Source organism: Anomaloglossus baeobatrachus, chromosome 11 (assembly GCF_048569485.1).
Source record: "Anomaloglossus baeobatrachus isolate aAnoBae1 chromosome 11, aAnoBae1.hap1, whole genome shotgun sequence".
Taxonomy (NCBI): Eukaryota; Metazoa; Chordata; class Amphibia; order Anura; family Aromobatidae; genus Anomaloglossus; species Anomaloglossus baeobatrachus.
In genome coordinates this window covers 144,543,058-144,570,486 of record NC_134363.1, presented here as the reverse complement: position 1 = coordinate 144,570,486, position 27,429 = coordinate 144,543,058, and the positions used below count along the sequence as shown (strand labels likewise).

Here is a 27,429-nt window from a genome sequence, read left to right as displayed (position 1 = left end):
ACAACAGAAACCCTCTCAATTGACCAAATTTTGGAAATTGCACCCCTTTGGGAATTTATCTTCTGGTGTAGTGACGATTTAGTTTCTGGAAAACTCCCATGAAGTCAAACACAGTGATTGTTGAAGAATTAAAAATTGCAAATAAATCCTTGTCGTGCCCAGTACATTGTAGTGCCCATGCATTGTGCGCAGCTCATGCTTCTGGATTCCTGCAGCCTGTAAATTAAGTGGGCTTCCTCACTGCAATAAAGCCAAACACAAGGATGGTGCTCAAAAGGGAGGGATTTTTTTTGTATTTTATTTCAAATAAACAATTTTTTCGGTGTTTGTGTTTATGTCTTTTCACTTACAGTATTAGTAATGGGGGGGTCTCATAGACTCATACTCATTACTAATTTAGAGCTTAGTGGCAGCTGTGAGCTGTCATTATCCCCTGATATTACCCCGATTGCCATCCCACCAGGGCAATCGGGATTAGCCAGGTAAAGTGTGGGAATTGCCGCATCTAATGGATGCCACAATTCTGGGTGGCTGAAGGCTGCTATTTTTAGGCATTGGGGGACTAATAACTATGGGTCTCCCCAGCCTGAGAATACCAGCCCCTAGCTGTCTGTTTTATCATGGTTGGGTATCATAATTGGGAGGGGGGGGGACCGCACATCGTTAATTAAAAAAAAAAAAAACAACAACAAAAAAAAACCCTGAATGGTGTCCTTATTTTGATCCACAGCCAAGATAAGTGCACGGCTGGGTGCTGCAAGCTGTAGCTGTATGCTTTATCTGTGCTGGTATCAATAAATGGGGGACCCTACGCCAATTTTTTTATTTATTTTTACACCGCTATAGGGACACAGACAGGATCTGTGATTCCAAGTAGTCAGATGCTATCACACAGAGTGGGCGTGCGGTCTGTCAGCAGCAAATCACAGACGCTGGGACTGCCGGTGGACAGTGAAAGCAGTGCATATGCATGAGGTTAATAAGCGACCCCAAAAGTAGTGTTACAGACACTCGGACACTGGTAAGTATAATGCACCTGCTTTATATCCCCCCAGCCCTTTCTATCACTATTTTAAAGCCCGTGATTCTGGTCCCCATAGACTTATATGGGATCAGCGTCATGCCAGATATCCTCAATTAATTCTGAGCCAAACTAGGTTATTTTAAAAAAATCTGGTTGGACCCGCTGATTCCGGATATCTGCAGGTTTGCCCATGCAGGACACTTTATTAAAGAAGCAGACACCCCCCAAAAGAGAGAAGACAGACCCCACAATCATATTCACCAGACCCCGAACAGCTACAGCTTGTAGGTACCGAGACACACACACACACATTGGGTGATACTGTACTGCTCCGGTGACCTTGGATGCTGTGGATCCCAAGGACCTACAGTGGAATGTATCAAGGACTTATGGTGGAACACATCGAAGACCTGCGGTGGAACACATCGAGTAACTGAGGTGCACTGTAGCAAGGACCTGTGGTGGAACATATCAAGGACCTGCAGTAGAATGCATTGAGGACCTGTGGTGGAACGCATTGATGCGTTCCACCACAGGTTCTCACTTCCCACAGCGCCTAGTAACAGTACAGCATCACCGGATGTGTGTGTGTGATATTACGGAGATCGAATGAGTGTGTGTGTGTGCGTGGGTAAGAGTGGAGGGATGCATTCCACAGCGTCCCAAGTCCCACCTGGCCGAACCAGGGGAGGACCTCTGTGGAAAACACGAGAACCTCCTGGGAGTGCCCACTGTAGACCACAGGAGGATCTGAGAGTGACGCAAATGTCTGGGGTCTGGTAAATATGATTCTCCTGGGGGGTCTGCTTTTTTGGGGGGTAAACTTGTTTCCCCAAAAATATACCCTACCCCAAAATTAAACCCTTGCGCAGTTTTCAGGGCACAAAAATAATATAAGACAGTGTCTTATTTTCGGGGACGCATGGTATATCCTATTTTTTTGGAATCGGGTGTGTGTATATGTGTATATACTATACGTTCACTGTGAATGCGCCCAAAAATTGGCCTAGTAGCGAGAGTTGTCTCCTCATCCATCAATCGTCTCCTTGACACATATACATACAAATAGATGCAACACTCCAAGGTAAAGATGAAAATAACTATATGGTTTATTCAACTCGGCAATATTTCAGCTTCTGAGCTTGAGCTCATATCAAACACACAGTTACACTTAGAAGTATGTTTATGCAATTTGTCAAGTCTTCTAGATTTCCCTGTCAGGAATTTTACATGATCATAACAGCTGGTAGGTTTCCATTATGATGTATTTTAATATTGGAGGTAGACATATGTAGACTATTGTGTATTTAATCTCAAATTCTCTATTACCTATTTTTAGATTACATTGAAATACACTAATGAGCCAACAGAAGAATCTACAGAAAGAAATAAATGAAAATGGTGATCAGTCAGGTAACATGTAAAATGTTTGCTAGATTATATCTGAATATGATAAACAAAATCATCCCCATGTGAACGTATCCTTAAAGAGGACCAGCCACCAGGATTTTCCTATATAACCTAAAGCCAGTGATATACTGGCGCTATCATGCTGATTCTATACATACCTTTAGTTGTGAGATCGGATGTATAGTTTCTGAAATACAGGCAAGTAACGTTTGTGAAATGCACTGTTATTTGATTGAGAGGTGCAACGGAATATCTAATAGGTGGGTCGGGTTTTGCTAGTTATTCCTGCCCCTGTCTGCCTGTATGTCCTTCCTCTTTTCCACCTCCCCCTGTAATAACAGAGACAGGGGAGGATGGACAGGCAGGCAGCAGACGGGGCGGAAAAAACTAGCAGAATCCAACCCACCTATTAGATATTCTGTAGCTGCTATCAATCAAATAACAGTGCATTTCACACACTTTACTTGTCTGTATTTCAGAAAGTATACATCCGATCTCACAACTAAAGGTATGTATAGAATCAGCATGATAGCGCCAGTATAGCCCTGGCTTTAGTTTATATAGGAAAATCCTGGTGGTTGGTCCTCTTTAAGGTCTTTTTGCCTAACCAGTCTACATGCATCTCCTGAAATGGCAGGAAAAAAAGGAAACATTCAGTGCTTTGGACCAGATTGGAAGTTAGTATTTTAAGGAATTTTCAAATTTTAAGTTAGTGATACTTTATCACTCTACAAATGAAATATTATACATCTTTTTAAAATACTTTATCATAAAATTCCTCACCATTTTCAAGATATTTGTTGTGTAAGAATAAGAATACCCTTCCTTCTATTAAAAGGCTACAATCCCCTAGGGCAGAACTGAAGAAAGATGAACTGAACTGAAAATCTGGAAATTCAGTTTCTGAAACGTTATTAGCCTCCCTTGAAGAAACAAAAAAAAAACAAAAAAAACACCTGCCCATTGTACAGAAAGGGTAAAAAAACAAAGATAGTAAGCAACATACAATGAGATCCGAAGGGAGCAAAAAATAAAAAATGAAAACAAATTATATGATGATGGTTGCAGTTGCTCTAAAGCATACTAAAAAATGTAAATTACCTCTTTCAGACATGAGGTTTTTGGAATTAGTAATATATATTTTCTGTATATCGTATAGGGTTGTAATGTCCTTTTTTCAAAGTAGCAAGTTTCCTAAAACCATCCATTTTACGCCACTTTCACATAATATTTTACATTTGTCAGTATTTTGCATCTCATTATTTGTAAACAAATAATATGGAACGCAAACGCAGAAGTATTTGTTGTGTTTTACCATTTTACATTCTCTGCGTTGATTCTATTCTTGGTTTTGACTTTCAAATGCTGGTACAAAATACTGTGAAACTGGTTTTAGATCTATAATAAACTATTGAAGTCCATGAGAACAAAAAAACACAGATACATCAGTATAACTTCAATTGCTGCACAAATGTTTGTATCTTTATTCGTATGCTTGTGTGAAATACAATGGAACCTTGCTTAACGAGAACAATCCATTCTGGGACTGTGCTTGTTAACCAAGTTACTCGTTCAGCAAAGCAAGATTTCCCATAGGACATCATTGCAATGCAGACAATTCGTTCCACAACGTGTTCAATGTCCCATCATGGTCCCCTATCGTGTCATTCCACACACGCACAAACACACACAAACACACAAGCACGCACGCACACGCACATATTATATGCTCACCTTACCTTCCGTTCCATCACCGGTCTCCTGGGACTTGCTGTTCTCTGGTATGGGGCCGGGCTGTGTATCAGGTTACCATAACGACGAGGGAGGAACTTCCGCGGCCAGAGCACTGACGTCAAAGGCAGAGCCGCTTGCCTCTGATTGGCCAGCGCGCTACCTTTGAGTAGCGGTGACAGGAAGTTCCTGCTTCGTTGCTATGGATGCCGATGCACAGTCTGGAGTGGAGTGGAGTGGCGAACTACAGGACCCAGGAGGCCGGCGATGAAACGTAACGTAACCTATATTATATTATATTATATGCTCACCTTACCTTCCGTTCTATCGCCGGCCTCCTGGGTCTTGTGGTTCGCCGCGAGGACGTCGCAATGTACCCGGGAACTACAAGAACCATGAGACCGGCGGTGGCACGGAAGGTAAGGTGAGCATAATACTGTATGTGCGTGTGTGTTTGTGTTTGTGCGTAGTCGTGTGTGTGTTTGTGTGGACTGCAAGCGCGGGTCAGAGTGCGGTGGATGGACGGAACCGGAAGTGTGTGCGGTGAGTATTTTGTTCGTACAGCAAAGCTTTCTCGTAAACCGAGTTACAAATTTACAGAAAGCTTTGCTTGTTAAGCGAAATTCTCGTTAAGTGGGTTACTCGTTAAGCGAGGTTCCACTGTACATAGATACAGGACTCGATTTATCATTGCATTTGCACCTGTTTTTATGTTTAGTTTTGCTTGTTTTGCCCCTTCTTTTTGTTGCACCCACTTCCCCTGTGGGCGTGCTACCATGCTAAGAGGGCGGAATGAGCGCAGAACTAACGCCCTAGCAATTCGTCGCTGCGCTCATTAGCATATCATAAAGGATGTTTAGAAATCCTTTTTCTATAGATCTCTTTATCTATGCTAGTGTATACAGGGACAGTTAGGCAGGGATTAGCAATATGCACCCAGAACTACCCGTGGTTCTGGGTACATAGGGGACCTGACAGGTTCCCTTTAATACCTTCTTTGTCTTGGATTTGTCAATTAATGCTGATAAAAAAGTGTCCTTACACAGAGCAGACATACAGCATGTAAAGCCAGTTTTGGAGAGAACGAGTGTCACTGCATGTACCTCAGTCAGCACACTGCTTTGTTTGTCCTATTAGATTCTCTACCTCTGGACATTTTGAGAAAATCCTCTGTTTATTTGTCTCTGCTCAGTAGATGTTTTCAGTTAAAAGGAATCTGTCAGCAGGTTATGCTATTTAATCTTAGAGCAGCATAATGTGAGAGCAGGTAGCCTTATTCTTGGGATGTGCCATTTATTAGACTGTGTGCTATAGTTTCAATAAAATCAGTGTTTTATCAGCAGGAGATTATCACTACAGGATTAGGTTTCCCTAGTCAGGCTAATCTATGTCACTCTGCGACCACTACTGCTTGGCAGCTTGCTGATAATGCATAGTTGTTGCACAGCTTCTAGCTTCCCAGGTATAGAAGAAAGTTCACAGAGCAGATTACATGGGATAACAAGCTCTTTACTCCTTAGAGAACATGAGGTAATGATATGCAGAGTCATACAGCATTGCATCAGGAAGAGAAACCAAAACCAGGAAGAAAAACAAAAGACTTTTTACAATACAGTGAGTAAGGAAACTTTAAACAAGATCGCCATCTACTGTTAGATCGACATAAAGTCCTCTTTCACACATACAAAGAAGTCCTCATCTGTTGCATATACCAACAATAGTATACACAGAAAGCTGCCAGTCAAGGGTGTGGTCGGGTTTCTACAGGGCTCAGCATTCAGAGCACTGCTACATCTACAACAGAGAAATCAGGGATTCTATCAAAACTGCACCAGGTCTCTATCTCTACATTATGTTATTATCAGATTCCATTATAAAAACCTGCTGACAGATTCCCTTTGATTCTTTTCTTTCATTTAAGTGTTGTCTTTCCAAGAATTCAAACTTACAACAACCTGAAAAATGTTGGAAAGGAAACTGGACAGTTAAGAATTTTCTCTGCCTAAAGATTTAGATAGTATTCTTACTCTTGTAATCATATTTTATAGTTAAATGGAGGTACATCTCTATATAGTAGTACTTATCTATGTGCCTGTCTGTATACTAGGGGTAGAGTAACATTTTTGTCCTACACAATTACTAATAAAACAATTAGATTGACAATTTTTTTAACAGAATATTTGTTAATATTAGTAAATGTTATTTTTTTACCCCATTAAGTTCATAAAAATTAAAGCAAAAGTAACACTTACTGCATTTTTAGGACTATAAGATGCACTTTTACCCCCACAGTGGGGAAGGGGGTCTTTTAATCCGAATGTATGACTTGGGTCATTATGAAGGCGGGAGGCGGGGGGGGGGGGGTCGATAGAGCGGGGTCACATGAGGTAGAAGCACGGTTGCCGCTGCAAAAAAACAGTCGTGGCAGGAGTGTGTTTTCTTGTTGTCACGCACAAGCTGCTCAAGATGTTAATCCAAAATTAATATTCACTGCTCCCTATGTCCATAATCCCACCCACCCACCTCTCAGTGCCGAGCTGCCAGCATTAGGAGAGAACACTGCACATCAGGGAAGCGGACGGAACTTGAGTATAAATGTTTGTTTATTTTTGTATGTGTAAAAATATATACCAGGTCGGGGGACATATGTGCCAAGATGAGGGACATATATACCAGCTATAGGGACATGTATACCAGGATGGGCCCTGGATGGGGGACATATATACCAGGATGGGGGACATATATACCAGGATGATGGACACATATACCAGGAATAGAGACATATATACCAGGATGGGCCTTGGATGGGGGACATACATACCAGGATAGGGGACATATATACCAAGGTGAGGACATATATACCAGGAATAGGAACATATATACCAGGATGGGCCTTGGATTGGGGACATACATACCAGGATAGGGGACATATATACCAAGGTGAGGACATATATACCAGGAATAGGGACATATATACCAGGATGGGTCCTGGATGGGGAACATATACGCTAGGAAGGGGCATATATAGCAAGATGGGCCCTGAACAGGGAACATATAAAGCAGGATGGGCTTAAGATGGGAAACATAGAGTTGCATTGAAGAGTGACCTTTGGCGCGCGCCATTAAACACTGGAACAGTCGGCAGGTTACAAACTGCCAAAGACTGACTGGAGCAATGCTGAAAACAGATGAAGATGCTGGAGGGTAAGCATAAGGGAGGGGGCAGGGGACATAGATTTAAAGCACCACTCCAGCGGTGCAATAGAAAACAAAATGCTGGAGTGGTGTTTTAATGTTACCCATAATCTGTACCATTGAGAAAAAAAAATAATTTTGAGGATATAAATAATAAACTAAAATAACTAGATATGAGTGGACCCAAACAGTCATCAGATGTTGTGTGCACCAAAACAAATAGATGAAAAAACTCTACCAACCCGCCCCCAGAAGTGATCTGTGTATGGCTGGAAGCATGTGGGCGGAGACTAGAACTGGCCAATTAGTGACTTCCATTGGGGTTCAGGTCAAGTCCGGGTCCTAAACTGAACTTTAGATAATGTTTGGTTGAACCTGCTGAACCGAATTTCAACAGGTCCACTTATCTCTAAAAATAACATGTTTACATAAGTGTGAACGCCATAATTTAATTGAGGGTGTGCTTGTTGTTCTGAATTAGCCAATTACTTTTAAATTTATATTAAATAGTAGTCAGTACACAGCTGCCGTCATTTAAAGTGATTTTGGTTAACTCCATATAAAGTTTAGCTGTTCCAGTAGGATTTTCCTGACATTTTCTTAGTTGCATTTTATAGCAAAAGCCATGATCCATAAACAGCTTACAACACAGCAAAGGGATATCGTTGTTTAAAGATATCGTAAAGGAGAAGGTTAGATTTTTTTCTCCAAAGGCATTAGATATGCCATGGAACACGGTGCAGAGGATCATCAAGAAGTGCATAAAATTTGTCACAAGAGTGAAATAGCCTAAAACTGGATGCCCCCTCAAAAAATGTATGAAACGACTACCTGTACATAGCTGCGCTACCTTCTGTGCCTAATATTTTACTTTTTTTATGCCAGATTACACTTGGGAAGTCAAAGCAAATGACAGAACCTTTAATACTCGATTTACAAAGAAGGTCTTTCTTTTCTTTACCAAGAAGAAATATACTGTAAGTTTATGCTGATATTCTCAATTTTTTAAATTCTAAACATATAATATAAATTACAAAGAAAAGTTGTCTAGCTTAAGGGGATTTCTCATTTTGGTAAATGGGTAAAGTTGCAAAGTGTTTGTAAAAACAAGTAAATTTGCAATTTACCTCTAACTAATTGTAGCAACAAGTGAACAAGTCCTGCACCGCCTGCCCTCAGATTACCTCCAAGTTCAGTGGCTCACGTGCTGATGACTGCCATGTAGCGCTGGTTTGCAGGCGCAGCGTGCTGGTCGGTATTGAGCAGCTAGGAGATCCAACAACAGGAAGATGAAAAATCGACCGCAAACAGCTGCTATGCCAAACAATTTCTTTTTTATTCAAGCGTTCTTTTCATCGGTGCAGATAAAAATGCGGGAGGTGACTAGGATGCGAGTCCCTCCCGCAAAGGAGGGACTCGCATCCTAGTCACCTCCCGCATTTTTATCTGCACCGATGAAAAGAACGCTTGAATAAAAAAGAAATTGTTTGGCATAGCAGCTGTTTGCGGTCGATTTTTCATCTTCCTGTTGTTGGATCTCCTAGCTGCTCAATACCGACCAGCACGCTGCGCCTGCAAACCAGCGCTACATGGCAGTCATCAGCACGTGAGCCACTGAACTTGGAGGTAATCTGAGGGCAGGCGGTGCAGGACTTGTTCACTTGTTGCTACAGTATATTTGGATTCTTTTCTGGAGTCTTTTTTGCACGCTGTTGCCGGGCTCAGTACCAAAGTTCGCAAGAGACTGTGTTTTATCACATTTGCGGTGGCCACGATGGAACTGATGGACAATGAAAGCGCAAGTTCTGTGGACGTTCCAGGTGTACAGGCGGGGAGGATCGATGCGGCTTCCTTTTTCGAGGAATGCAATCTAAAAAAGGACACTGAGGTACTTGGCATTAAAACACTCGAAAATAAGATATATTCCCTCTCTGATAGAGAGGTGCGTCTATTTTGGACTATAAAGTCGTTACAGTCTTATGTTGATTGCGGCAGGGTCCCTAGGGGCCTCCGAGTGATAAAAACATTGTCCCATTTTCAAGATGATAAAAACTTTACTAAAGAATGGGAGAGCATTCAGCATGATTGTTCCATGAGGCTGCTACAGCTGGTCTTGAAGAAAAATGAGGAGGAGTATTCAGCTCTGAACATACAGCTGGACGTTTTGAAAAAAGACACTCGTTCACGTGTCACTGAGGGTGTATGGTTAACATTCATACAGAATTTGGACAAAAAATTGATTGACACTCAGACAGAGATTAAAATTAAAAAAAGAGAAAAGTTTATGAGAGATAAAAAAGATTACGAAATGGGACAAATTTTCTGTTGGACAAAAGATCGCACTAAAAATTATAAAAGAAAACCTTATATAAAAAACAAAAAATTGGGTAACCAGGAAAGAGGGTACTGGACCACTGAATCGGAGTCCAGTGGCTCTGAGGATGTGGTTCCAGGCCCCTCTAGAACGGTGACCCCTCAAGTTGGGCCAAATCCTGCCCCTTTAGGAAACGCATCCGTAGGGGGGGCAGGAAGAGGCACAAGGGGAAGAGGTCACAAGAGAAAATTTGTCTCATAGAAGAATTAGAATATTTGTCACCCTCTCTCTCTCCTTCTGCCAATAATGTTGTTAACCTGTCTGAACATGTGTTGACCGATGATATGGTAGCCGTCCTATCTAGAGGTTTAAATTTTTGCGTGCCAGAAGAGTTTGATTTTTCTGAATTCAGAATTGATTTATATAAAGCCACAAGGAAAATGCACTTGCATAAGTTTTTTCACCAGACGTCGACCACTTCGACTATAGTCCCTGAGGGTCACCAACCTTGCACAACTGAGGGGTGCGATTGGGATATCACGGGGGCTTTTGACTCCACTGTAACCCAGGCCGCTGGTTTGCTGTTGAGTCTGAATGACCCCGAGAAAAGCCTTTTGACCCAGGTGGTGACACTAATGAATGTGGTAGATTCACTAAGGGGGTGAAATCTAATTTTTTCCCCCCGGTGGCCCATGGTAATTTAATTGATGTGTTTCAGGAAGCAGTTGTCAAGGATGTGGAGGCATTGCTATATCCCAAAATGGATAATAATCTTAATGAGGGAGAAGCGGCAGCGGTAAAAATAATGCGCACGTGGAATGACACAGTATTCCGCCAAGCGGATAAAGGCGGTAATATTGTGTTGTTAACGCGCACGCTTATATTAAAGAATGCTTAAGGCATCTGCAGGATCATGATACATATACTCCCTTACAATCTAACCCCATTACTGAGTATAAGAAGCAATTAACACGCTTATTGGGGAGATATGTAACACTCGGTTTTCTCACTAGCACTCAGGTCGAAAAATTAATTCCAGAATTTCCCACAAAACCCCATTGGTATGCTATACCTAAGATACACAAAGATAGTGTCAACCCCCCTGGCCGCCCGATAGTGGCTGGCATCGGTTCGTTAACTGAGCCGTTGTCCCACTATCTTGATTGGTTATTGAGGCCTCTGATGGAAAGAATCCCTTCCTATGTGAAGGATAGTAACGATTTTATATCTTTGTTGAGAGGTTTTGATTGGCAGGAGGGGTTTAATCTTGTGTCCATCGATGTGGAAAGCCTGTATACACGGATACCCCAGAACCTGGGTGTACAGGCAGTGAGGGAGACAGTGGCTCGCAGTGGAAAAACGCAGTTGTATTGCGATTTTGTAGGTGAAGCTTTGAATTTTGTGCTTTCAAAAAACGCATTCATGTTCCTGGATAAATGGTACGTCCAGTGCGGGGGTACTGCAATGGGTACCCCCGTATCGTGCGCTATGGCTAATATTTTTTTGTTTTTTTTTGAGAGCGTATACGTTTTCGTTAGCACAAACCCATTTCTCAAGCACGTGAAGTTGTTCCTCAGATATGTGGACGACATATTCATGGTGTGGGATGGCACAGAGGAGGAGTTCACAGGTTTTGTCACCTACCTTAATAGTACAAACACCATGAATATGTCGTTTACATCATGTTTTGGAGGCAACGTTATAACATTTTTGGATATAGAGGTAGAAGTGAAAGAAGGGTTAATATTGACAAGGATGTATAGGAAACCAACTGCCTCTAACTCGTTACTGCACTTTCAGAGTGCCCACCCCACTCATACTAAAGTAGCTTTACCCTACTCTCAGTTTTTGAGACTAAGGCTGGTTTCACACTACGTCTTTTTAACATCCGCTGAAAACGTTTTTTTAGCGGATGTACGGATCCTGCTTTTACAGCAAATAACGTATGCAAACGCATATGTTATTTTGCAGGATCCTGCACTGGATGTTTAGGGGCGGGCATTGTAGTCATGTGATCGGGAGTGAGGGGAACTAGACTGGGAGGAGGCTTCTGATAGCTGCAGACGCTGGTAACCAAGGTAAACATGGGCCTTCGATACCCGATATTTATGTTGGTTACGAGTGTGTGCAGCTGCTAGGAGCCGGGCTGCCTGCACGCGTAACCAACGTAAATATCGGGTAACTAAGAGAAGTGGTTACGCGATATTTACCTTGGTTCCGAGTGTCGAGAGAGAGAGAGAGAGAGAGAGAGAGAGAGAGAGAGAGAGAGAGAGAGAGAGAGAGACTCTGGTTCCGGCCATGCAAAGTACTATCTGGGCATGCTCAGTCCAAAAGCAGGATCCTGTCTATCAGCACGCCAGCGTTCACCAGCGTTTGCGTGCGTTATAGTCAGGATCCAGCAATTTGCAGTACTTGGACGGAGCTCAAAAACGCTACATGTTGCGTTTTTGAAACATGTTAAAATAACGCAAAAGGACGGATCCTGCGTCGAACGGACGCAAACGCATGCGAACGCAGGTGGACGCGAGTCCATTGAAAATGCATTGAAGTAAAAACGGATTTGCACAGGATCCGTACTTCCGTTAAAAAAACGTTTTCAACGGATGTTAAAAAGACGTAGTGTGAAACCAGCCTAAGGAGGATCAATAATGTAAAAGAGATTTTTGAAGAACAAGCTGGGGATTTAAGATTAAGGTTATTGGCACGGGGTTACCCTAGTACACTAATTGATTCTGCGTATGAGAAGGCGTGTTCTGAGAGTTCTGAAAATCTATGGGTCAGCCAATCTTCTGGTATTGGAAAATTGTCACATAGTCAGGCAAAGGCAAAAAAGGTGAGAAAAACGAACAATGCCGTAAATAGGTTTATGTTCAGTTTTAGGTTTGGCCCCTTAGATGGAGTAATAAAAAAAGCCATAAAAAAGAATTGGCATATCCTTGCCAACGACCCGGATCTAAAGAGTATGACAGATGCAGGACCCCTAGTCTCTTATAGACGGTGTAATAATTTGAGAGATCTGCTGGTGAAAAACAGGGTGACCTGTCAGTCCACATGGCTCGAGAAATGTTCGCCCGTTGGGAATTTTCGCTGCGGTCACTGCAAGTTTTGCGCCTTACATCTCACCGGTACATCTCTTCAAATTGGTTCCTTTTCTCACCAGGTCAGGCAGTTTATTTCCTGCAAGACGAAGTATGTGGTTTATGTGATTGTATGCCCCTGTGGAAGATTTTATATAGGGAAGACAATAAGGTGCATGTACATACGCTTTAGGGAGCACTATAAATCGATTTCCACAGGTAAAGGTTCTCCTAGGCTAATAGAACACATTCGCACAGCACATGAAGGTAATCCCAACATCTTGCGCTTTGCAGGACTAGTCCAGGTTTCCCTGCCTCCACAAGGGGGCGATCTCCATAAGTTATTGCTACGTAAAGAAGCAAGTATGATAATAAAATTTGGAGCGCAGGGAAACCTGGGTTTGAATGACCGTAACGACCTAGCGGTATTCTTATAATACCGGCTTGCATAAAACTGATTTTTTGCAAATTATTTTCGAGTGATGGATTCATTTTGGATCTTTTGATAAATGAGTGGTTATGTCATTAAAAAGAATAATATGAACATAATGAGTTATGTATTGATATGACATTGATAAATGCCTCTGTACCTTTCAGGTGAATTTTTTCCTTTTTTTTCCCCTGTTTTCATGTTTGTTTTTGAAATGTGTGTCACATTGATTGTATGACCATGTTTTAAATGGGATGTGTTGTCTGCACTTATGTTAATCACTATCATGTGTGCATTCCTCTGTTTTTAATGTGCGGTGATGTGGCCTGGATGCACTCCCCTTTATAAGGTGCGTGCGGCCATTCTCCGACGTGGACCCGTAGAAGTCTGGCTTACAGACGAAACGGCCGTAAGTCCTTTGGAGGGACTCGCATCCTAGTCACCTCCCGCATTTTTATCTGCACCGATGAAAAGAACGCTTGAATAAAAAAGAAATTGTTTGGCATAGCAGCTGTTTGCGGTCGATTTTTCATCTTCCTGTTGTTTTACCTCTAACTAATATCGCAGTTCTTAAGAATGAAGGTGTATTACATTTTATCATTTACAGTTCATTATTGCCTAGGTATCAGTCACCTCTGCAATCTATCAGAGGTGGCATATTTGCTAGGCAAGGATCATGCACTGGAAAGTTCTTTGCTTTAGAGAGGAGGTCCCCAACCTTTCTGACCATGAGAGCCACATTTTGCTCTGAAAGAGAGTCACGAGCCACATTTAGCTCTGTCAGATGGTTGCAATCCACATCCAGCTCTGAGAGAGGGCCCTGAGCCACATCCAGCTCTGAGAGAGGGCCCTGAGCCACATCCAGCTCTGAGAGAGGGCCCTGAGCCACATCCAGCTCTGAGAGAGGGCCCTGAGCCACATCCAGCTCTGAGAGAGGGCCCTGAGCCACATCCAGCTCTGACAGAGGGCCCTGAGCCACATCCAGCTCTGAGAGAGGGCCCTGAGCCACATACAGCTCTGAGAGAGGGCCCTGAGCCACATACAGCTCTGAGAGAGGGCCCTGAGCCACATCCAGAGAGGGCCCTGAGCCACATACAGCTCTGAGAGAGGGCCCTGAGCCACATACAGCTCTGAGAGAGTGCCCTGAGCCACATCCAGCTCTGAGAGAGTGCCCTGAGCCACATCCAGCTCTCAGAGAGTGCCCTGAGCCACATCCAGCTCTGAGAGAGTGCCCTGAGCCACATCCAGCTCTGAGAGAGGGCCCTGAGCCACATACAGCTCTGAGAGAGGGCCCTGAGCCACATCCAGCTCTGAGAGAGGGCCCTGAGCCACATCCAGCTCTTAGAGAGGGTCACGAGCCACAATCAGCTCTGAGAGAGGGTTGTGAGCCACATTCAGCTCTGAGAGAGGGTCTCAAGCCACATTCAGCTCTGAGAAAGAGTCGCGAACCACAATCAGCTCTCAGAGAGGGTCGTGAACCACATTCAGCAGGAAAAGAGGGTCACGAGCTACATTCAGCTCTGAAAGAGGGACATGAGTCACATTCAGCAATGGGAGAGGGTTGCGTGCCACATTCAGCTCTATGAGAGGGTCACAAGGTACAACCAGCTGTATGAGAGGGTCGCAAGCCACAACCAGCTCTGTGAGAGGGTTGCAAGCCACATTCAGCTTTGACCTTGACACCAAGGGGTGGGTGGGATTATGGGCGTAGGGCGTAGTGAATATTCATTTTGCATTAATATCTTGAGTAGCTGGTGGGAGCCACTTATATCAAGAAAAGCCACTTCTGGCATCACTGGCTTCCTGCAGTAGTGGCCCTGCTCCTGCCTCCTACAACCACACTCCACCGCTGCCTCCCCACAGTGAGCCAAGTGGTACATTTGGACTATAAGACACACCCCCATTTCCATCCAAATTTTTTGGGGGGAAAAGAGTGGCCTTATAGTCTGAATAAAAACCCAGTATATGCAGATAACACAACCCCCCCAAACAAGAAGGGGGCGACAGAGTAGAAAACTAAAGCAGAAAACAGTAATGAGACCTTCGTGTATAACCTTCTTGACGACAGAGTCCAGAGATAAATGAAGAAACCAAATATCAGAGGAGCAGTGAAGAACCTGCTCTCTTCCGTTATTATTTAGTCCCTCACATAACGCTGGTATGTTCAAGATCAGGCAGAATATACATGGGTCTTATAACTGTTTTCCACCTTGGTTCTCTGCTCTCTCTCCTCATTTTTTGGGGTGGTTAGGGATTATGTCACCTGCATATACATATAATACCCAGTGGCGTAACTAGAGTTTGATGGGCCCCGGTGCAAAGTTCAGCCCTCCCATGCTCTGCTATACATCTTTCCCTCAGCACCCAGCTTTCCCAATCAGATCATGGGAAAGCTGGATGCTGAGGGAAAGAGCCTTTTTCCCTCAGCACAAAACATTCCCATACCATGATTGCATCTTTCTCCCCCCTTGTATATATTTATCCAAATACTATAATGGCCCCCGCATAGCTTTCTAAATAGTATAAAGGGTCCCACATAATCCTTCATATATTAGAATGCATCTACATAGTCCTCCATGTATTATAATGCATTTCCCATAGTTCTCCATGTATTATAATTCACCCCATAGTTCTCCATATATTATAATTCACCCCATAGTCCTCCATATATTATAATTCACCCCATAGTTCTCTATATATTATACTGCACTACATAGTCCTCCATATATTAAAATGCACCCCTATAGTCCTCCATGTATAAAGTAGCCCTCATAGCCCTCCAATTTTATTATAATGAATTTCTTATAGTTCTCCATGTATTATAATTCAGCCCATAGTACTCCATATATTATAATGCACCACATAGTCCTACATGTTTTATAATGCACGCCCATAGTCCATGTATAAGGTAGCCTTCATAGTCCTCTTTATATTTTAATGTAGCCCCATAGTCCTATATGTATTATAACGCAACCCCATAAAACTTCATATTGTATTTTGCAGCCCCGTACTCCTCCATGTATAATGCACCCCTATATTCCATGTATAAGGTGTCCTTCCAGCCCCATAGACCTCCATGTATAATGCAGCCCTTGTCCATGTATAAGGTGTTCTTCATGTTTATTATGCAGCCCCCCAGGCCTCCATGTATAATAATGCAGCCAATCTCCCCAGGCCTCCATGTATAATAATGCAGCCAGCCTCCCAGTCCTCCATGTATAATATAGCAGCCAGCATCCCCAGGCCTCCATGTATTATACATTATACATGGAGGCCTGGTGAGGCTGGCTGTATTATAATACATGGAGATGTATTATAATACAGCCAGCCTCACCAGGCCTCCATGTATAATAATGCAGCTTGCCTCTCCAGGCCTCCATGTATAATATAGTAGCCAGCCTCTTCAGTCCTCCATTTATAATAATGCAGCCAGCCTCCCCAGACCTCCATGTATAATAATGCAGCCAGCCTCCATAGTCCTCCATGTATAATATAGAAGCTAGCCTCTCCAGGCCTCCATGTATAAAAATGCAGCCAATCTCCCCAGGCGTCCATGTACAGTATAATGCAGCCTCCTCATGCCTCCATGTATAATATAGCAGCTAGCCTCCCCAGGCCTCCATGTACAGTATAATGCAGCCTCCCCAGGCCTCCATGTACAGTATAATGCAGCCTCCCCAGGCCTCCATGTACAGTATAATGCAGCCTCCCCAGGCCTCTATGTACAGTATAATGCAGCCTCCCCAGGCCTCTGACCACTGTGTACTCACTAATTTATATATATATATATATATATATATATATATATATATATATATAGTATATAAAAAAACAAAAAAGTACTCACCGCTCCCCTCCTTCCACCGCTGCTCTGTCCTCATGTTTCCTCTTTCCACCGCTGCTGTCCTCACCGCTCTCCTCTTCCACCACCGCTGCTCCGTCCTCCCCTCTTCTCGTTCTCCCGGTGCTCCGGTCGGCGTTCTCCCTCCCTGCGCTTTGTGCACTCAGCACAGCAGTCACACAGGAGTGACGTCACCGCGCAGGCACATTGGGAGAATGATGATGCATAGAGCGGCGCTGGCCGCTCTATGCTTCACTATTACTGTGCGCGGTGACGGGGGAGGGGGGACCCGATGCCGCCGCTGACACCGGGCAGGCGGCTCGGTGTCGGCGGTGGCAGTGGGTCATATAGTGGCCACGTGCACTGTGACAAATCAGCGCAGCTCCTCTCTCACTAACAGGAGCTGGCTGCTGATCTGCCGGGCGGCCGCCGGGCCCTTGACCTCATGGGCCCGGTCGCAATGGCGACCGCTGCAACCGCGGTAGTTACGCCCCTGATGATACCCCTAGCAATTCATTCTTTAAAGCCTTCTGTCAGTGCAGGATGACTGTTTAAACAAAGTACATGTCCTTGGTGCATCATGGTGGAGCCAAACATTTCAATGCACCTTCCCACCTACTTGTTTTCCTTCTACATCCACCCTTCTCTGGCTCTAAAACGACAGATCTGTCAGTCAAAGAAGAGGGGAGGGTGGAGATTGAGAGAAAACAAGCAGGTGGGAGGCACTCAAATGGTTGGCCCCGCCATGATGCACCAATTGCCTGTGCTTTGTTTGAACAGTCATTCTGTGCTGACAGATTCCCTTTAAGTGTTCTTAACTTTTTTGTTTGTGTACTGATTGAATACATTACTTATTCTTTATGATGGTCCTCTGAATCTATACACTTAGTTTGGTCTTTCTATGTTCTCTTCCTTAATGAATTTGGCACATCTGTAGATCATAATAACAAATTTGTTTTTGTTTTTTTTTGTTTTTTTATTCAAGAGCAACATTATTAGGACCAGAAAATACAACATCCTCACATTTATTCCTCTGAATATTTTTGAGCAGTTTCACCGGGCTGCAAACCTCTATTTCCTTTTTATAATTATCTTGCAGGTAAGTGTCACAAATGGCAAAGGAACAGTAAATACAGTGAGCTATAGATGGGGGACATTTCGCTTGTAAACCCCTTTCCAATTTTAGCTATATACTGTATATCGCTCTGTAGTATATGTTGAGAATGTGAAAAAAAATATAGATTATTATAGAATTCAAATATGTTAAACCTTCAGATAAAATCACTGACAGATGTTGTGGATAAAAATGAATCTGACAACTGTTCTAAATTAAAAAAAAATATTATTACAAATAAGTGATATAACCTATCCTATTCCATTAAATGATTGAGCGCAACAATAACACTCAGTGAAACAGAGCATCTACAAGTGCAGCTCAATAAACTAGAATATCATCAAAAAGTTAATTTATTTCAGTAATTCAATACAAAAAGGGAAACGCATATATTATATAGAGCCATTACACACGGAGGGATCTATTACTGTACATTATATAGAGTCATTACACACAGAGGGATCTATTTCTATATATTATATATTCATTACACACAGAGGGATCTATTTCTATACACTGTATTATAAAGAGTCATTACACACAGAGGGATCTATTCCTATATATTATATAGAGTCATTACACACAGAGGGATCTATTTCTATATATTATATAGAGTCATTACACACAGAGGGATCTATTCCTATATATTATATAGAGTCATTACACACACAGGGATCTATTTCTATATGTTACAGAGTCATTACACACAGAAGGATCTATTACTATATATTATATAGAGTCATTACACACAGAGGGATCTATTCCTATATATTATATAGAGTCATTACACACAGAGTGATCTATTCCTATATATTATATAGTCATTACACACAGAGGGATCTAGTTCTATATATTATATAGAGTCATTACACACAGAGGGATCTATTCCTATATATTATATAGAGTCATTACACACAGAGGGATCTATTCCTATATATTATATAGAGTCATTACACACAGAGGGATCTATTCCTATATATTATAGAGTCATTACACACAGAGGCATCTATTCCTATATATTATATAGAGTCATTACACACAGTGGGATCTATTCCTATATATTATATAGAGTCATTACACACAGAGGGATCTATTTCCCATGTTTATTTCTGTTAATGTTAATGATTATGGCTTACAGCCAACGAAAACCGAAAACTCATTATCTCAGAAAAGTAGAATATGATATAAGTAGAGCTAAGCGAACTGGCAAAAAACTGGGACCGGCAGATCACTGCTAAATTAAAAAAAAAAAATCCCGATCCCGGAATCCGGTGCCATATAAGTCAATGGGGACCAGAATCCGGAGAGTAAAAACGTTTGTGGAGGGGATAGGGGGGTAGGAGCACGCACGGTGTACTCACCCAGGCTGTGTCATGGCGGCAAACTCCCTCCGGGTCACTCTTTTCCCTTCCGGAGCCGACAATTCAATATTCACTACTTTTCCCACCCACCGGCGCGTGTAATTGGTTGCAGTTAGATGCGCCCCCACCCTGAGAGGGACATGAGGAGATCGTGTGTGGTAATGCCCAAGTATTTGAGCAGCCACGATCAGAAAAAGCCGACGGTGGGGAATGGCAATTACTGTCTCAAGAGGTAGATGATGATGAGACACAGTTGTCAACAAGTCATGTTAAATCAACAAGTCAGGAGGAGGACCACAGTGCGGAAGTGGAAGACGAGGTAGTGGATGATATAGTCACTGACCCCAAACTGGGAAGGTGGCATGCAGGGCGAGCACAGCAGTGCGAGGAGGAGAGATCCACAGCACCACAACAGCCATTGAGGGGCAGTTGAATACCAGCTACAACATGCCCGTCAGTACTCTGGTCAGTCTCCGCACATAAGAACTGATGAGTGGGCATGGATATCTGACATCCGTGAGGTTCTCCAAAACATTTAGGACTCAACCAAGATGGTGAGCGGCAATGATGCCATAATCAGCGTATCCATCCCGCTTCTGTGTCTACTCAAATGCTTGCTGCTCACAATTAAAAAGGAAGCCTCGAGGCAGATCCGGCCCACAAAAGAGTTAGCTCTCCTGTCCCTCGGGAATGTTTCTGCTTCAGGGTTTAGGAAAGGTTTATTAAGACATTTTTTAACAGCTGCCAGAAACCTAATTCCAAGATATTGGAAGCAAACTAGAATCCCATCACGGGATGAATTCATAGCAGAGTGCAACGAGATCTTCAGGATGGAGACCTTGATAGGTCAGACACTCGGCAACAAGGACAAAGTTGATGCTACGTGGGCCCCGTGGATCATGTTCAGGGACTCACCGGATATGGGTCTATGGATTCACGGGGGGGCAGGTATGTAGGTAATTTTCCATTCTCTTATTTCTGTACCTATAAGGTTAGCCTTGAAAATGTGGTTTTGATGTAGGAGGGCGCGTCCACTCGGGTGGGAACTCTTTGTACCCTTCCCCTTTCATCTTACTTTCCCACGTTTCTGTTGTCTTTACTGTCTCTAAATTCTTCTTCCACCTCCTCTTCTTTAGCTCTTTTTTTTTCAACTTGTTCTTCCTATTTCAAACACATACGAATTGTACTTGTTATTTTTGGTCGCCAGTGGCGCAGGTGTAGTCAAAGAACTGTTGTGTTTTTAGCAGCTAGCTTGGATATATACCCTCAACCTGCGCGCTGTGCAATTGTTTGATTATCTTCTTCTATTCTAATAAACTTTGATTTGAACAAAAAAAAAAAAAAAAGGAAGCCTTGCATACGGACAAGGTGGAGAGGAAGGAAGAAAGTACATAGGTGATACTACCTAACCCAGCTTCATCGCATCTTTTCAGCATGGATTGGGTGATAATGAGGAAGAGGAAGCTGAGGAGGAACAGGAGATGCCTGAGCTACAGAGGGTACTACCAACATCAGCTTCATCCCATCTGTTCACCATGGATGGCCTCAGGAGGAGTGCAGGAGGAGGATGCAGGAGGAGAGGGAGGAGGAGATGAAGAGTCGTTCTTCTGGTGGGGACAGGGAACCCACCAGAAGGTGGTGGCCTGTTGGGAGTCTGGCACACATGGCTGACTTTATGGCCCTTTGCATTTCCAATGGCCCTCTCGTTATACACATTTTGGCCAACACCGACTACTGGTTGTTTACTCTTTTTGACCTACGCTACAAGGAGAACTTTCCATCTCTACTTCCTGCAGAGGGGAGGGCTACTAAAATGGTGCAATACCATAGGGCCATAGTTGAAGAATTTGTAAAAAAAAAATCCCATTTGACAACGCCGGTGACAGAAGTTAGAGATCTTTGGACAACCAAGGAATGAGGGACACACAGCAGGACCAAATGAGGCAGGGGAACCCTATCAAAGGTCTGGGACAGTTTCATTAGACCCTCCCAGCGCCCAGGCCCTGATGCGTGGGGTAATATATCAAGAAGGGAAAAGTTTATGAAGGTGGTGAAGGAGTACCTAGCTGACTGTACCACTGTTCGCCGTGATTCCTCTGTGCCGTACAACTATTGGGTATTCAAGCTAGACACGTGTCATGAACTGTCCCTCTACGCTTCGAAGGTGCTGGCCTGCTCTGCCGCTAGCATTTTGTCTGATCTAACCCTTTTTGGTGGCTAATGTAGACTCCGAAGGTTCAACACTTTAGAATGAAGTCCAGAAATCTTCAATATGAAAAAAAAATTCAAGTGGCACTCACCGGTCTAAATATAAGTCCTTTATTTTTTCAAACTTTAAAATCCATGCAGAAGAGCGCAGGGGGTATCGGACGACAATCGTTTTGCTAAACAAAGGAGCTTCCACAGGCCCCCATTAAAGGGGTGGTTCACCCATATTCACCCATATTGGTGTGGCCAATAGTCGTTGTGAACCACTTCTTTAAGAGATGTATCTTGTCAGTGGCATTAGTCACCAGAAAATTAATTTTAGCCGTTGTGGCCCCTTCCCAGCTTTGAAACTTTTGAGAGAGGCCTCAAACCGGCGCGAAAACGGCAAAAGTTGCTAAATTGTTGCACAACTTCGTATTGCATAAAAATGTTGCAACTTTTTTAAGATTTCCGCTTTTCTGGCGTAAAAGCTTTGATGAATTACCCACATAAAGTTCTATAAGAAAACATTGCAGGGTGACAGATATTTATAGTCACTGCATTACAGAACTGTCAAATCTGATATTTGGTAGTGCTTCTTATAAAATCCATCATAGAACAGAAGCAGAACATAATTTTATATTGCGAATTCTAAAAATATTTAATTACTACCTTTACTTCCAGACTGTTCCTGCAATTTCCACGCTGCCATGGTTCGCTATAATGCTACCCTTGCTTTTTCTGTTGGTTATAAGAGGAATTAAAGACCTCCTTGATGACATTGTAAGTACTATAATTTTAATATTTTACTATTAAATTTGTAGCATATATTCAGATTTCGTAGTAATAAGGTTTAGTATCTTGGGGGCAATGATGCAAATTAAAACCCCATTTTGAATTTTAGAAATATTTGAAGAGAATCTGTTATCAGGATTTTCACATCTAATCTAAGAGCAGCATGATGTAGAGACAGAGATCCTGATTCTAGCAATGAGTCACTTAAGCCCGCTTTACACGCTGCAATATATCTTACGATGTGTCGGCGGGGTCAAGTCGTAAGTGACGCACATCCGGCATTGTAAGGTACATTGCAGTGTGTGACAGGTACGTGCGATTGCGATTGAATGGTAAAACGTTCATCGCATACACATCGTACCGTTCTCTAGAATTGAACATCAGATTGTTCATCGTACCCGGGGTAGCACACATCGCAGCGTCTGACACCCCGGGAACGATGAACAAATCTTACCTGCGTCCTGCAGCTCCCGGCTGACAATGCGGAAGGAAGGAGGTGGGCGGGATGTTTACGTCCCGCTCAGCTCCGCCCCTCCGCTTCTATTGGCCAGCTGCTACGTGACGTCGATGTGACGCCGAACGTTCCTCCCACTCCAGGAAGTGGACGTTCGCGCCCACATCGAGGTCGTATGGACGGGTAAGTACGTGTGACGGGGGGTTACTCATGTGTGTGGCACGTTCAACTAATTGAACGTGCCGCACATACGATGGGGGCGTTGCAAATCGCATACGATATCGTATGCGAATTGCAACGTGTAAAGCAGGCTTTACTGCTTGTAGTTGTGATAAAAGTATTGTTGGTAGCATATTATTACTAAAGGACTGCCCCAACCACTGATAGGCTGCTTTCTGTCTATGCACAGTGCACAGAAAAAGCTGTCAATCAGTGATGTGGACAGGACCATACAGAGCCCGACATGCAAAGAACTGATAGATCTGCAGCTGAGAAAAGTGAACTTACCGAAACTGCAGCAAGCAGCTCAGTAAGTGAAATATTCCTGGAATCAGGGTCTCTGCATATCAGGCTGCTATCACGTGGGTTAGCAAAAACCCAGTGACAGTTCCCATTAAAACCCCTGACAAAGAAAGCACTTATATCTGGTTCTTTTTAAAGAGGACCAACCACCAGGATTTTCATATATAAACTAAAGCCAGTGCTATACTGGGGCTATCCTGCTGATTCTATACATACCTTCAGTTGTGAGATTGGATGTATACTTTCTGAAATATAGGCAAGTAAAGTTTGTAAATGCACTGTTATTTGATGATATGTTCAAGAGAATATCTAATAGGTGGGTCGGGTTTTGCTAGTGGTTCCCGCCCCTTTCTGCCTGATGTCCTTCCTCCCCCATCCTTCCTCCCCCTGTAATAACAGAGACAGGGAGGAGGAACAACAGGCAGCAGACAGGGGCCGGAATAACTTTCAAAACTCAACCCACCTATTAGATATTCCGTTGCACCCATCATCAAATAGTGCATTTCACAAACTTTACTTGCCTGTATTTCAGAAATTATACATCCGATCTCACAACTAAAGATATGTATAGAATCAGCATGATAGTGCCAGTATAGCACTGGCTTTAGTGTATATAGGAAAATCCTGGTGGTTGGCCCTCTTTAAGTACTTTATTTTATTATCCATACAAACAATGTATAAATCTTACAAAACTCACATCCTCCAAACACTGAGAAGGAGGAGAAAGCCCTGATTTTTTATGCATATTTATTGTCAATAAGATCCTGGTGAGAAGATTTCCCTTTTTCCTTTATCATATCTTAAAGCTTATGTATTAGTCACTGAAATTCTGAAATAAATTGATTGCTTTAAGGTAGTAGTTTTTTTTTTAGAAATCATGTATCTAGGAATTCTTTTAGGCATTTTGTTAGGAAACATGATGCTATAAACTATCCAACCGACTTTAATCTAAAGGACAAACAAGAGCTTTTTAAAGAAAAGTTTTGGTAGCTACTAGCCACCATAGCACTGTAAAGGGGTTGAAACATACTGTCACAAAACCCTAGCATCAAACACAAATAAAGCCGATACTTTTTGACTTCATTTTTGTTTCCCCACGCTTTTGGGCTTATAGCATTTACTGTAAACCCACCCCCTGAAAACTAACCAGCACCGCTGAACAGAAAAAAGTAAGCGTAAGGCTATTTTTTTTTATGGTACGTTGCACATAATATTCAATAAAACATGCCATTGATGGGCTAAAAGCAGGGCAGGTAGGATCCAGCACAAATTAAAATCAGTATTAAGCTTATATAAGAAGTGCACAGTCAAGTGCAGAGGCAGTCATCACCTCCAGCAGTATACTGTAAAAGAAAAAACAACTGACTTGCACTCTGAACAGAATGAAGCCGGTGTAAACATCTGCAAATGTGGCGACCCTGAGGCTCCAGTCGCCACAGAGTATTGCATCTTATTTTAGGTGTGTGATGCCCTGGCCTATCAGGTCGTCACAGGGTGTTGCACACTTGACCACTGAGGAAGGATTTTCCGGTCGTGATGGTTACTATACCCCTTAAAACTTAACCTAAAAATAATACACCGACTGCATGCGACTTGGTTAAACAAATTGGCCACAGCAGCCTTTATTACCTATTATTAACATACTACCACAAAAAGGGGGCGCCGTCCAACGGGCGACCCCAAACACACAATAATAGGTAACACATAATAATAAACGGTACATGAAACCCTATGTAGGCCCGGTCCAGAAACCCTTTCCTACACCAATATCCCTGGCCGCAACACTCCGACCCAGAGATGAGGTATTAATCACCCCACGGATTAATACCCCCCAAACTTTGCAGAACCCCGTGCCTGCAATTTCCCGGAACCCAGAGACACCATACCAAGACAGTGCCTCTCGGTCCAGCTACAAATCCCTTCCTACCGCTTCTGGACCAGACCTACCCCCGCTGCTGAGACAAAACATACATCCCTTTTATAATAATTCCTTGTTGTCTTTTTTTTTTTTTTTTAACATAGTTAAACAAACTCACAAACACAAAAAGGGTGGGTGGGCGGGAATCTGTCGCTGTCCGGAGTCCAAAAGGGGAGGTAAGACCCTCCCTCATCGCTTTTATACTCCCCCCCCCTCCCCTACAGGGATCCTTTCTCCACCAATCCCCTATACCTTCCCATAATGCCCCTCATTATAACTTTATTAACCCCTCACTCCCTCCCTTCCCTCTGGTCATGTCGCCTCTCCCCCCTATGGGGTCCATGGCTTTCTTTTCCTTTCTGTGCAGGGTCCATCTCTCTCCCTTGGTTCCAGGTGCCACCCAGTGATGTGCTAAGACCAGCATGCAAATCTCAGTCACACACACACCAGTGGGGGAGGTCCAGTAGAAAAGGGGCCGCCCACCAAAGGGTTAAGCAGACTGGTGGGAGGTGACTAGGCAGTCGTCGGCAGGGGAGCAAAGAGAGCTGAGGGCTCTCAAGTAGCTCTCAGGGAGGAGAGCAGACTGGGGAGTTGGAGCTCCCAGACCACGTGAGAGCAGCCTCAGAGAGTTAGGGGCTGTGGAAGTGGAGGCTCCCGGAGGGTCAGACTAGTCCAAAGCACACTAGTAACATCACTGGTAATGGTCACCTGGACGTGCTCCCCCTCAGCGGCAGCAGTACTGAAGGACGTTTGGTTGAATCACTGCCTGTGTGTTTACTGACCTCACAAGTCAGCACAGCCTCATCCGCCTACAGCCCACGGCTCCCCCTTCCCATCACCGGGCCCCGGGACACCAAACCCCCTACCCATGGAGGGGTTAAACATCCTGCTGCTTCAACATCATCACCGGGCTCCCCAACAGCAGCGGTGGTCTCCCGCATTACCGCACACCGTGGGTGGCGTCATGAACGTTCTAAGCCCCCTGTACATATCCCCTCTTTATTGAGTAGCCGCACGACCCCCAGGTCCGGAGACCTCTCGAGCCACCGCGGTTCCGAATCCGAGCAGTCCAGCTGTTGGCACGGGGGCGGCACAGGTGCGATATTCACCTTGGGTAAGGAGGGGGTTAATCACCGGTGTTCCACATTCACACCTTACATAAAGCTTAGAAGTCAGCTCACTGGGGAGATGGGCTAGGGTAGGCAGGGGGTTGGCCACCACGAAGCATGGGAATGTTCCAGTCACTAGGACAACCACCTGGGGGCGGGTTCCACATGGAATTAGAAGTAGGAGCATCTCGCTCAATCACTAGTCAGTCTACCCGGGACACCAGTTCTGGGACACGACACCAACACGACTTTCTTTTCTTCTCTTCACGGGGCCTGCGGCTTGGAGCGGAGCGCTCAGCCCAGGTTCCTCAGGACAGGAAGGGCAACTCTCAAAAAGGACTTTCTTCTTTCCAAACACCGGTGACTTCTTCCAACTTATCCGAGGTTGACGGGGCACATCACAGCGGGTGAGCGGTACTACCCGGGCAAGCGGCACAAACTGTGAGTAAAGACACCTGGAACCGCAGCAACCGACTCGAACTTGCCTCGGTGCCAAAGGCCATCACCATTACTACTCTCCTCATCATCCTCCCCGGGCCCGCTCCACTTGTGGGGAGCGATACCATGTCTGGCTACTACTACCATCAGCCCCGGAGGACAGCAACAGCAACGGCGGCTAAGCCCTGGCCGCGTACCGCAGGTGGCATCACAACAATCATCCTACTGCAACCCCCATCATCATCCCTCTTTATTGGTGTACACCTCGGGGCATGAAGCTGGGTAGACCACCGCGACGTCCCAAACCATCACCCCTGCCCCCTGGGTTCTACACAAGCTGGTCTTCCTGGAGTGAAAAGCCTGAATAAAAACTAAAAATAACAATATTAATGTTGCAGAATCAAACTAACCCATAAAATTCACCATTTAGAAAATCCAGACCTAATTTTTTCTGTGTAATGATGGGCGAGTATGCTCGCCACTGCTTAATATTTAATCGAGCATCGGGG

The 27,429-nt window shown here is 43.8% G+C and overlaps 1 protein-coding gene across 1 annotated transcript in view; it reads left to right on the top strand.

Annotated features, from left to right (window-relative positions):
• Nucleotides 1-2,382: 2,382 nt before the first annotated feature.
• The window catches only part of ATP8B3 (ATPase phospholipid transporting 8B3), a 159,366-nt gene continuing 134,319 nt past the window's right edge, over nucleotides 2,383-27,429 (top strand). Inside the window, exons 1-4 of the mRNA XM_075328462.1 lie at nucleotides 2,383-2,437; nucleotides 8,246-8,337; nucleotides 18,008-18,121; nucleotides 22,369-22,467. Coding sequence (XP_075184577.1) covers nucleotides 2,383-2,437; nucleotides 8,246-8,337; nucleotides 18,008-18,121; nucleotides 22,369-22,467 — 360 coding nt within the window. The remainder of the gene's footprint in view (nucleotides 2,438-8,245; nucleotides 8,338-18,007; nucleotides 18,122-22,368; nucleotides 22,468-27,429) is intronic.